The 12,038-nt window shown below is 30.4% G+C and overlaps 1 protein-coding gene across 1 annotated transcript in view; it reads left to right on the top strand.

Moving 5' to 3' along the window:
* Positions 1-3,051: 3,051 nt before the first annotated feature.
* LOC108301579 (eyes shut homolog) overlaps positions 3,052-12,038 on the top strand; it is a 1,388,593-nt gene continuing 1,379,606 nt past the window's right edge. The window contains exon 1 of the mRNA XM_017524691.2: positions 3,052-3,142. Within this exon, the coding sequence (XP_017380180.2) occupies positions 3,052-3,142 (91 nt within the window). The remainder of the gene's footprint in view (positions 3,143-12,038) is intronic.

The raw sequence follows: 12,038 nt of genomic DNA, 5'->3' as shown, positions 1-12,038 counted from the left end.
AAATGTATTACCAAAGATATATAATGGTACTTCCTGATTATAACAGAATAAATACATCAGGAAAACATAACAGATACCCAAGAGTACTGGTTTCAAATATTAGTTTTATTACTCACATAGGTATGCCTTTTGTAGGCTGATGTAACATTGTTGAACATGAGTTTTCTAATGTGTGAAATTGTGGTAACACAGCAGAACAAAGTTATCTTGAGATCCAAATGTAATTATGTATTTAAGACATCTGTTTTCTCCTTTTAAGGAAAGACACCATGTGAAAAAGGAAGTAAAACAACCTCAGTGGTAATGTCACATTACATGAAATTAAAATAGCCTCTCTAAGTTGCAAGTAAAGGAAAAGAAAAGGGTCACAGGAAGAAATTTTTAAAAATATATGTACTGTATCTATTAAAAGGAAGTTATATTTAAAGAAAGGAAATAGACCAAAAGTGTATGTCTGGAGATCATACTATCTTCAAGTCCAAGATTTTTCTAAGCACTTTAATATTTTCATCATCTATCCATACCAGATAAAGGTATTTTCTTTCTAAATTTTCTCTAATAAAAGGTCATTTCCAGAATTTACTAAGTAAGTAGCCCCATTTTCATGATTTTTTAAGATCATGATGGTATTATCATGTTGCTGTATGGTCTGTAACAACTAGCCTACTAACACCTTTGTGGTATTACTAACTTGACTGTCTTTCTCCATGGTCATCTATGAATCAACTTTTTAATCTTTTCTGTCCTTCGCTACTACAGGAAACTGCTTTTTTCCTTAAATATGAGCAAAGATTTATGCTCTTCAATTAATCTCACCAAAGATACAATTTTCCTGCTATAGCAATAGCATGTAAATTAATCTCCACTTACAGGTTCATGGTGTCTTCTCAAAGAGGAGTCACATGCTCATGACTTCTTCTCTGACTCTCTGCAGATTTAGGAAATTCAAAAGCACCGACTTCATTCATGGAATGGGGATTCAAATCTCACCCTGTCTCTCTTGCCCTTTATATAGTATACTGCAGTGATTTCACACACAAGATTAGGTCAAGATTCAAAATAATAAAGTGTACACAAATGTGACTATTTTCAACAAATAATGAGGAAATGTAAAAATACATAGTCATTTAAATTTTCCACAAACGTGTTCAAATAAATATTTAAATACAAATTAAATGAAAGAAAACCATAAACCATGTTTACGTTTCCTTTAGAAAAGGAAACGAAGTTTTTCAGAAAGAGAAAAATAATTTATGTGTGTACATGTGTATATAGTGATATAACAACTACACTATGATTATAGATTCTGTTTCATATAATTAAAAATATCACTTAATTATCCCTAAATATAATTTTGAAGTTTCTCTAAATAACTGAAATGAAACATTATAAGAATCTGATCATATGAAGAGTGAAGAAACTGTTTCAGTAGAGGCAAACTGATTTCTAGCAGATAGATTGTTATTAAAATTGTTTGATCTTTGAATGTTTAGCAGCTTTGTCTTCCATGAAATTCATACAAATATACATACTTACATATATTTCATATGTAATTCTTCAAATTTTCTCTAAACATTAGTTGCAACATTTTATATCACCATGTGTGCTATATATGTTTTTAACCAAAAGTGTGTTCAAAGACTGAATTTTGTGTCCCTGCAGAAATCTTTTCTTGATTTCTTTTTTAAGAACATTTCAGTCTTCCACAAAGTTAGAATCTGATTTTATTAAATGTGACTTGGAAAGCTGAATATTTGTGTTTTCAGAAAATACGTTAATCCACATATTTGCAATGATGCAAATATTCTGAAATTCTTAAAAATATAAATAAAATATGACCTTAATAGGCTATATGGTTAGGATTTCATGCCGATAAATAAACACATGATTTTTAGAAGATTTTTTATTCGATACAAACTTTGAGGAGAGGTCACAATATTACACAAGATGAAGTCGTGATAGGTATTTTAGGAGAGAAAGAAAAGAAACATGAAGTGAGTTGATAAGTGAACTGGGACTGGGCATTTAAGAAACTTGTAGGTAAACCTGAAGATACTAGTTAGTAAAAGAGTTACTTCCAGTTTCTTCCACGATGAGAAAAATTCTTACATTTAAAACATTTTCAACATCTGCATTTAGGATGAGTAAGAGAGACTTGAAGCAGCAAAAAAATGTTAGCATGTACTCAAATTGTGGCCTTAATACTGTGAGGTTTGCAATAAATAAGTTATTTAGAAGAGGTATGTGAAAGATACAAATTAAAATTTATCAGTAATTGATATTTTATTAAATGTAATAAAGAAGAAACAACAGTTCTAAACTTTGAAGGACACTTTGAAAGACATTTTGTAAAATAATCTGTTTCTCTAAGAAAGCATGAGTTCATATACAACATTCAGAAAAGGATTATTAAGTATTTTTGCTTCAGAAAAACTTTGGAAGTGATGATAGTGTAATCATTTCCAATGTTTAATATTAAGCATGTTAACATAAACTTGTTTGAAAATTATCTAATTCACAAATACAGTACTGTATTTATCACTCAAGCTCATCTTTAATTCTTAGGTAGCACAACAGTTTGAGAAACACTGAACTTAGAGTCATGAACAACAAAACGAAAGAAACTGATACTTAAAATTCCTGAATATTCAAACATTTTTAATGACAAGTAAATCTCTAGCATGACTGGGAGTTTGTTAGGCCTAAAGAATTACTACTTGACAACACTTCAATATTAATATTCCATTTTCATATGTCATTATAAACTTATTTTGATTCTGGAGGTGATTATTGCTGTAGCATAGTAGCGTAGTAGGAACAAGCTAGGTTATTAAGAAAGCAGCAAATTCACTGGACCTATAATGAATTTCACTGCAATTAACATCATCTAAATACTTACTGGAAAGAAGATCTAATGAGACAAGATGAGTAGTCTAAAGAAGCAGTGAACTTTGTGGTCACCTTAGTAATTTCTTAAGAATTACTAATACTCTGTTATTTATGTATAGTTTATTTAAATTGATATGTCACCTACAATACAAAGTTAGCACCATGGATACCATCAGGATGTTAGACAAAAATGAGAAAGCTTGGCATTGGGTATTAGAGTCTGCTGATCAGATAGTAACTTTTGCGAGGAAGGGTCAGTGAAAGAATACTCTCAGGTCCAGAGAAAGGAAGGAGGAATAAAAAGTTCTTTTGGATGTTAGGTAAAATCAATTGTTCTCAGCCCTGGCTATATATTAGAAACATGATGCTTTAATAAGTATTAGTTTTTCTCACCAGATAATTTATTTCAATTGCTATAGCATGAAATTTATGCATGTATTTATTTTAATACCTCTGATCATTCTAATAGGACCCCATAGCTGATAATTCATAGGTTAATGATTCTCAACCTTTAATGTGTATCATAGTCATCCAATGGACTTAAGACATCCAGTGCTTGACCCTCTCCCCAGTTACTGATTCTGTCAGCCTAGGATAAGGCCAGAGATTTTGCTTTTCCAATAAGTTTCCAGGTGACGATGATACCGCCAACCTCAAAGACCACACTCTGAGAACTACTTCTGTATGTTAAAACAACAAAAACAAAATATTTCCTTAATAATTTTGATGACCAGTTTTTAAGCCACATACTTCTATATAGTCATCATGTCATATCTGCAATTGCATAAATTTAAAGAAAAACAATTTATAAATTGTCACCTTTAAATAATCATATAATAAAACAACTAAGACCAGTGAAATTAGTGACATTTGTTAAACTGTATCTTTGTAATCCAATAATGGACTTAAATTTTCATAAATAGATGCTTTTCCTTAAAAGCCATCATGATATGCCAGCAATCAGTTTTAAAATTCAGCATTTTAACTTAATTTTTATTTATCTGTATGAAATTATCAAGCCTGAACTGAAAATCATTCCTGTAAAACTTTCCCCAACAATTTAGTTTTAAAGTTTAAAAAATACTTTGTGTGTTTATCATTATATTTTATACATAAATTAGGACCTTGAAGTATATTTAATTAAAGGAAATTAAATATGTATATAAAATTTGGTTACTATTTATAGCTATATTAAAAAGTAGAAAGAGCCATGATATTTTTTCAGCTTCTTTGGTTTAGAAAAAAATGAAATGAATGCTGGCTTTGTCTATTTTTTTGCACTACATTTAAATTGCTAATTGATTTCAGAATATGAGTTGTCATTTAACAAACTAGCATTGAATAAATATGATAGTGCATAGTACTGTATTAAAAATGAGTATGCTTCTGGAAATACAAATTAATATTATTTTCTCAAAGTCATTAAATGTATAGAATAGAAATCAAATAGCTTCGAAAATCTTACAGCACATAATTGTATAATTCTAATGGACCACTATGTTTCAAAGACAGTTTTTTCTGTACATCACAATGTAATTTACCCTTAGAAACACAATAAAATATTGATTTTCCTTTTCTCTTTTGAAAGAAAATATGTTTCATTTCAGTGGGAAAATTGTAGTTATGTAAATAATGTGGTATATTTCTAGATAAAACAGTTAATTATCTGGTAAATTGTTACAATTTCATAAGAATTTCACAGCACAATGTGTCTAGGAGACCTGGAGGATTTATGTTAGTGCATGATTTTTGATAGCAAGCAGTAACGCTAATAGGTAACATATAGTATTGTCTGGTGAATGTCAGCACCAGGCTGTAAATGAAAAGCTGACCATAAATGCCAAGTGGATAACTAGGGACTGTAATACAGCAAAAAATAAAGTTGTTACCCAATCTGATAACTTACATAAATAGCAAGGTCAAGATGAACTCTGACTCCAAGTCAGCAAGCAGACAAGGAACTCTGCAATTTGGTCCAGGATAGTGTAATTTAGAGATCAGTTAACAACTCACAAACCAAGAAGTACAGAAAGGTCAAAATTTATTGCTTTAGATTTGACTGTTTCTTTCTTGATATTGTATGTAAACAAAATTCATGTTTTTAAGTGGAGTAATGAAAATGAAAACAAATAAATCTTATGACCCGTTGATAAATTTATAATGAAAAACTGAGTAATTTAGAAAAAGACCATTTTGTTTTTAAATATGTTCTCTAAAAGTTAATTTACTCTTTCATCTGTTTGCTTAGCATTCACTTACAAGGTACCTACTGTATTTTCAAGCATACAGTAGTTTTTAATTTGTAGTGGCTTATTAACTAATTTTAAAAATTCAAATGTTTTCAATATTGCCTCATTACTCAGCCTTCATAAAAAGGTTTCAGTGAACAGTTCTCAAACTCTTAGGAACTTCAGCTATTTAGTTATCATGTAAATAAATGTTTGCCACGTCCCAAAAATCAATCCTTTTGACATGTAATTTTAGTTACAGGCTTCTCAGATACCAAATTTCATTTATTCTTACTATCCCAATGGTCCTTTAATGCTAAGTCTTGAATTTCTGACTAACATTTATTACTCAAGTGTGAATATTTAGAGGGAGGAATAATTCAGTGCTTCCCTACGGTATCTCACTTCATCTTTGAATATTGAAGTGAATATCTGTTGTCACATTAATTTCATCCTTTTATTTCACCTTTCTAAATACATTCTTTGAATGATTAAAAACAAGACCAATTAATACTTCCTTTTGTCAGCTTAAGATTCCTGTGATATACCTTGGGTCTCTTACTTAATTAAATTAATTTATTTATTTATGGAGCTTTTTAGAGGCAGTTTTGATTTGGTAAAACAAACAAGGTCAGCAATAGACTTTTCCAGTTCTCTTTCTTAAGAACTATATGACCGCGGGCAAGTCATTTGACAGCAGTTTCCTTTTATATTAAAATATAACAAGTCTCTCAGCTTTGTAGTATATATTTTATTTTCTGTTTAGACAGCAACATCATTTTGTTTCTTTTTTTGTTACCTTCAGCAGTTTTTNGTGTAATCATTGAAATCATATTTTATGTAATCCTCAGTTATAGCAGTATGTGGCACTGATTCCATGACATTCGTTTTATTTTTTGAATGTCATTTTAAAATTTGTGTTCATAGAATGCCTTATGATTAACTCTGTTTTTGTTCTCCATTAAAATATTTTCTAATTAAAATTGTCAGATATTCTTTTTCAGACCTAACAAAAGCTTGCATCATTATTCTTTAATCATTAAGCCCAAAAAACTGACCATTAGCTTGAAGTGATCTATGATGATGTACCAAGAAATCCTAATATAATATTTTGAATGCCTATTTTTCAGACCATAGTTATAATTTTATTTGCATTATATCTAATAATCTTGAGCTGTCCTCACATAAGGTGATACAGTTACTTATTTCTTAGGTGCTCTTCATATCTGGTTCATTGTAAATAGTTATTAATTGGTTATAATTAAATCTAAAGTATCTTTTCTATATTGAAGGAAGGGGAAAAGGCATATCAAGACTATTAAATCTAATTTTATGTAAATGAGAATTCCAACAGACAATTGAATAATCACAAGTGATTGTCACTATGTCTTACTTTGTCAGTCTTTTTGTCTTTGCCATGAAGTGTTGATCAATTTGTTCCAGGTTTGTTCTTGAAACTTAAATCATATCTCGTCTTTTATATCTGATAAAGAAGTTATTGATAATTATCTAACCTCTGATTTGCAGAAATCCAGAAACATTTTGGTATGAGATATTTTTATGTTCCGTAATAAAGACCCATTTCAATTTATGTAATGAAAGGTCTACTCTATTTCATGCACATCCAACATATTTAAACATACTTCAAAATAAAATCTCATACTTAAATCGAATATTTCTCATTACCCTGAAAATTCGCTGTTAGTTTTATTAGCTGAATCTACTGTTGTGAGGCAAAATTCTTTACTTGGCAGTGTTTATCTCCATTTTGTTTAACACCATTACTGTGCCATTTCATCTACTTTTTAGGTACTTAGTATTCCTTTCATAAAGTTTATCTTAATGTACTACCTCTTTATTTTTAATTACTCTTCACTCTATTTGAAACAGCAATACGAATATGTGCCAGATATTATAGAATATGATTTCTTACTCCCTGCTGTTTATTGAAGTAAAGCATGAATCACAGTATATAATCTTGATGGCATGTTTTTTTGATTCATAAATGTAAATGGCAAAATACCCATTGCCACTAGAAAGCCTTTTAAGATTATTCTTTATTATATTCATAGGCATTTGATCTATTCAAACCATTTACTTTATGTTCATAAAGCATCAAGACTTCTGTCACATCTAATTTATAAACAGAGATTATTTTAAAGGTTTTCTAGTTTGGTGAATGTAGATTTTTCTCTCACATATAACTACTATATATATGATGTATTTTATTTGAAATACATAATCTTTATTTCCTGTTTGGTCTATACAATATTTAAACATTTACATTGTAATTGGCTTAGCTAGTGTTTCTGCAAATACCAAGGTATAAATAAGTTCTCTGCTATTCTTTGCATATATGAAAAATTGTTACTTTTAAAAAACTTCATCATAATTTCCTTATGGATTTCAATTTTAGCTTCCTTTTATTTATAAGAATTTTGCTCTTAGCTCTTCTGCCACTTAAAAAGGAAGAACTGAATAGAAGAAATATAAATAATGTTTCATTATTCTTTAGCTTAAGGAGTGAAATGATATTGATGAAATCAAAACAAAATTTATTGGTAATGTTGTAAACACCATTTCGTGGCTCTTCTAACAGCATCTAATTACTACATAAGTAAAAGCTGTTCTGAGCCCTAAAAATGTGTGTGACTTCTTGAGAGTTAAATTTATAAGTTGACAAAACTGGCATTTAGCTTCCATTTATAGTGTCTCTTCTGGTCCAAAAGATAAGCCAATTTACTGCTGGTACATATTGTCATTTATTCTCAACAACGAGAAAACATTTTGGCAGTGAGAGCTTTACTAGATGAAATGGGAGTTTAGTTTCAGCTTGACTAGTTCCAAGCTTACTCAAGTACTTTAAATCTTCATTTGTAAGTCATCCTTTCTCACATTAAGAGAAACAGAATCTCAGCTGGATTCATCTCAAGCACAGAATTTGCTTCTAAAATCCTGAGGCTATAACAGTGACATCTCCAAAGTTACAAATATCTGTGCGCTAACCCTTTTACTCAAAGAAAATGCATTTACTGATTCCAATATATTCTTTTTATTTCTCTAAACAGAGGCAATTCTATCCAGTTATATATCCTGACTACTGCAATGGAAAAGAAAAGCTTCTTTATATTATGCTTCTTCCTTAGAATCTTTTTTCATTTCCTTTTATCTTCATTTTACAAAAGAATTTTACCTCTAAGAGCCAATATATAGGACATTTTGAAATATGAGGATCCTATTTAAATGTGGAAATTAAATACAAAAGCAAAAATACGTGCTTATGTTAACATCATACACAAACAATATAACATTTTACAGGGATAAATTGTTAAGCATGAGCACAATATAGTACAGCAGATTTCTAGAAATTTTTCACCTTGTATAACCGAAAATTTTACCCATTGAATAGCAACTCCCCATTTTCCCTTCTTCCAAGTATCTGGTAATCACTATTCTATGTTTTTAAATTTTGTTTTAGGTACTTCGTATTAGTAGAATCACACGACATTGGTCTCTTGTGGCTGACTTAGTTTGCTTAGCATGATGTCCTTCAGGTTCATCCATGTTGTTGCATATAGCAAGACTTCCTTCTTTTTCAAAACTCATTAATTGTATGTAGGTACTACATTTTCTTTCACCATTCCCCATCATTTTATCATCAACAGATATTTAGGTGATTTCCCTATCTTGCTTATTGTGAATAATGCCGAAATGAACATGAGAGCACAGCTGTTTTGTTGAGATCCTGATTTCAGTTATTTTGGATGAATACACAAAAGTGACATTTGTGGATTAAATGGCAGCTCTGTTTTCACTCTTTTTAGAGGAATTTCCATACTGTCTTCCATAGTGACTATACCGTTTTACATGCCCACCAACAGTATATGAGGATTTCAATTTTACTACTTCCTCACCAACATTTGTTACCTTGTGTTTTTTGATAATAGCCATCCTAACAGGTGTGAGTAAATTGCTCATAGTGGTTTTGATTTCCCTTTCCCTGATGATTTGTGATGTTAAGCATTTTTTTAGTATCATTGTTGGCCATCAGTATTTCTTCTTTGGAGAAGTGTTTATTCGGATTATTTGCCAATTTATAAATCAGATTATTTGGGATTTTGTTTTTGATTTGTAGGTGTACCTTATATATTTCATATATTAACCCTTTATCAGATATATGCTTTGCAAATATTTTTTTCTCATTTCGTTGGTTGTCTTTTTATGCTGTTATTTCGTTTTCTATGCAGAAGTTTTTACTTTGATGTAGTCATATTTCTTTATATTTACTATTGTTGCGGCTATTCTTTTGGCATCATATCCAAGAAATTGTTGATAGGGACAATATCAAGAAGCTTTACCTCATTTATTCTTTTTAAGAATTGTAATGTTTCAAGAACTCACATTGAAGTTTTTCACCCACTTTGAACTGATTTTAGTGTATTGTGTAAGATAAGGGTCCCATTTCATTATTTTGTGGTGGATATCCAGTTTTCCCAATAGAATTTATTGAATAAACTATCTGTTCCTCATTGTATATTCTTGGCATACTTATTAAAAATCAGTTGACCAAATATGCATGAGTTTATTTCTGGGCTGTCTATTCTGTTCAATTGCTCTATATGTCTGTGTTTATGCTAACACAATATTTTCAAATAATTATTTTAATTGCCATAGCTTTATAACTTCTGAAAGTGTGATATCTCTAGTTGTGTTATTTTTCAACATTGCTTCATTTATGAGGGTTCTTTTGTGATATCATACAAATTTCACAGTTGTTTTTTTTCTATTTTTGTAAAAATTGACAATGGAATTTTGACAGGCATTATACTCAATTTATAGATCACTTTGGGTATTGTGGACAGTTTCACAATATTAATTCTTCTCAAACCTGAATTGCAAGATGTCTTTCCATGTGTTTATGTCTTTTAAAATTTCTTTCATCGTATTTTTATAGTTTTAGTGTACAAGTCTTTAACCTCCCTGGTTATGTTTATTCCGAAGAAATTTATGCTTTTAATGTTATTATAAATCATGTATTTAATTTCATAATTGTTTATATATAAAAACAACTGATTTTTATATATAATTTATACTTATCAATTAAAAAACTAAATTTTTAAAAACCATGATATTCATATGTTGATTATGTACTCTCAAATTTTACCGAATTTGTTTATCATTTCTAACAGATTTTTGTGGGAACTTTAGGGTTTTCTACATAGAAGACCATGTCATCTCCAGACATATATATGTTTAATTCTTCCTTTCTGATTTGGATGCCGTTTGTTTTATTTTCTTCTCTAATTGTTCTGGCTAGAACTTTTAGTACTATGTTAAATAAAAGTGGTGAGAGTGAGATTCTCACCCTGTTTGTGATTATGGAGGAAAAGTTTTCAATTTTTTACCCTTGAATATTACATCAGCAGTGAGCTTTCCATAGATAGTCTTTATTATGTTGGGTTAAATTCCGTCTATGCAGTTTTTGAGAAATTTTACCATGAGAGCATGCTGAATTTAGTCAAATGCTTTTCCTGTATCTGATGAAATGATCGTGTGATGGTTGTCATTCATTCTCTTAACAAAACAGATTAATGTTAATTATTCTTTGTCTGGTAGAGTTCACCAGTGAAGCCATCTGGTACTGGGCTCTTCTTTATTAGGAGGTTTTGTACACAAACACACACACATACACTCTTTATTGATAAGTAAAATTTGTATATATTCACTGTGCCCAGCAGGATACTTTAATGGGTGTATATATAATGGTAGCATGGCTAAGTCAAGTTATTTAATACACGCATTGCCTAATATACTTAACTTTTTTTTTTCTAGTGACAGTATTTAAAATCTCTTAGCAACTTTCAACATTTAAGTTCTCTTAGCAGCTTTCAGTCATACAACATATTGTTACTAATTGTAGTCACCGTGATGTGTAATAGATGTCTTTAATTTATTCTTCTTGTCTAACTGAAATGTTGTGTCCTTTGACTAATATTTCCCCAATTCCCTAGTACTATGGCCTCTGGTAACTACCCTTTTACTGTTGATGTCTGCAGCTTTGGCTTTTTAATAAATTTTTGATTACTGATTCAATCCTTTCCTTTGTTATTGGACTGATCAGATCATCTCTTTCTTCATAAGTCCTATTAGGTTGTATGTTTCTAGGAATTTGTACATTTCTTTTAGGTTATCCCATCTTTTGGTACAGAATTGCTACTGCTAATCTTATATAATCATTTTTATTTCTGTAGCATCAGTTGTAATATTTCCTAATTTTTTAAAAAATTTGAGTACTCTCTCTTTTTAGTTCATGAACCTAGTTTTGTCAATTTTATCTTTTCAGAAAACCATCTGTTTAGTTTGTTGCTATTTTTTCTTGTTTCTCTGTTTATGTGCAAATCTTAGTTATTTCTTTCCTTCTGCTAAATTTGTGCTTAATTTGTTATTCCTTTTCCAATTTCTTGAGGTATAGAGTTAGTTATTTAAGATCTTTCTTGTTTTGTAATTGAGGCATTTATAACTATAAACTTCTCTCAGTATTGCCTTTGCTGCACCCGTAAGCAAGTTAGTTATTTCCTAAATACAATGGGGGCACAGGCATTGGGTAAATACATCCATTGCAAATGGGAGACATTGGCCAAAACTAAGGGTCTCCAGGCACCATGCAAGTCTAAAATCTAACAGGACAGTCATTAAACCTTTAAGTTCCAAAGTTATCTAAAAAGGGCCGAGGTACAGCTCAGCACTTTTAATAGGACAGCCATTAAACCTTTAACTCCTAGTCTTACATCTCGGTCACACTGATGCATGAGGTGGGCTCCCACAACCTTGGGCAGCTCCACCTCTGTGGCTTTACAGGGTACAGCACCCCTTCCTGGCTGCTTTCATAGCCTAGTGTCGAGTGTCTGCAGCTTTTTCAGA

The sequence above is a fragment of the Cebus imitator genome, unplaced genomic scaffold (genome assembly GCF_001604975.1).
Source record: "Cebus imitator isolate Cc_AM_T3 unplaced genomic scaffold, Cebus_imitator-1.0 Scaffold36, whole genome shotgun sequence".
NCBI classification, from domain to species: Eukaryota; Metazoa; Chordata; class Mammalia; order Primates; family Cebidae; genus Cebus; species Cebus imitator.
This window is presented reverse-complemented; position numbering and strand designations above follow the sequence as displayed.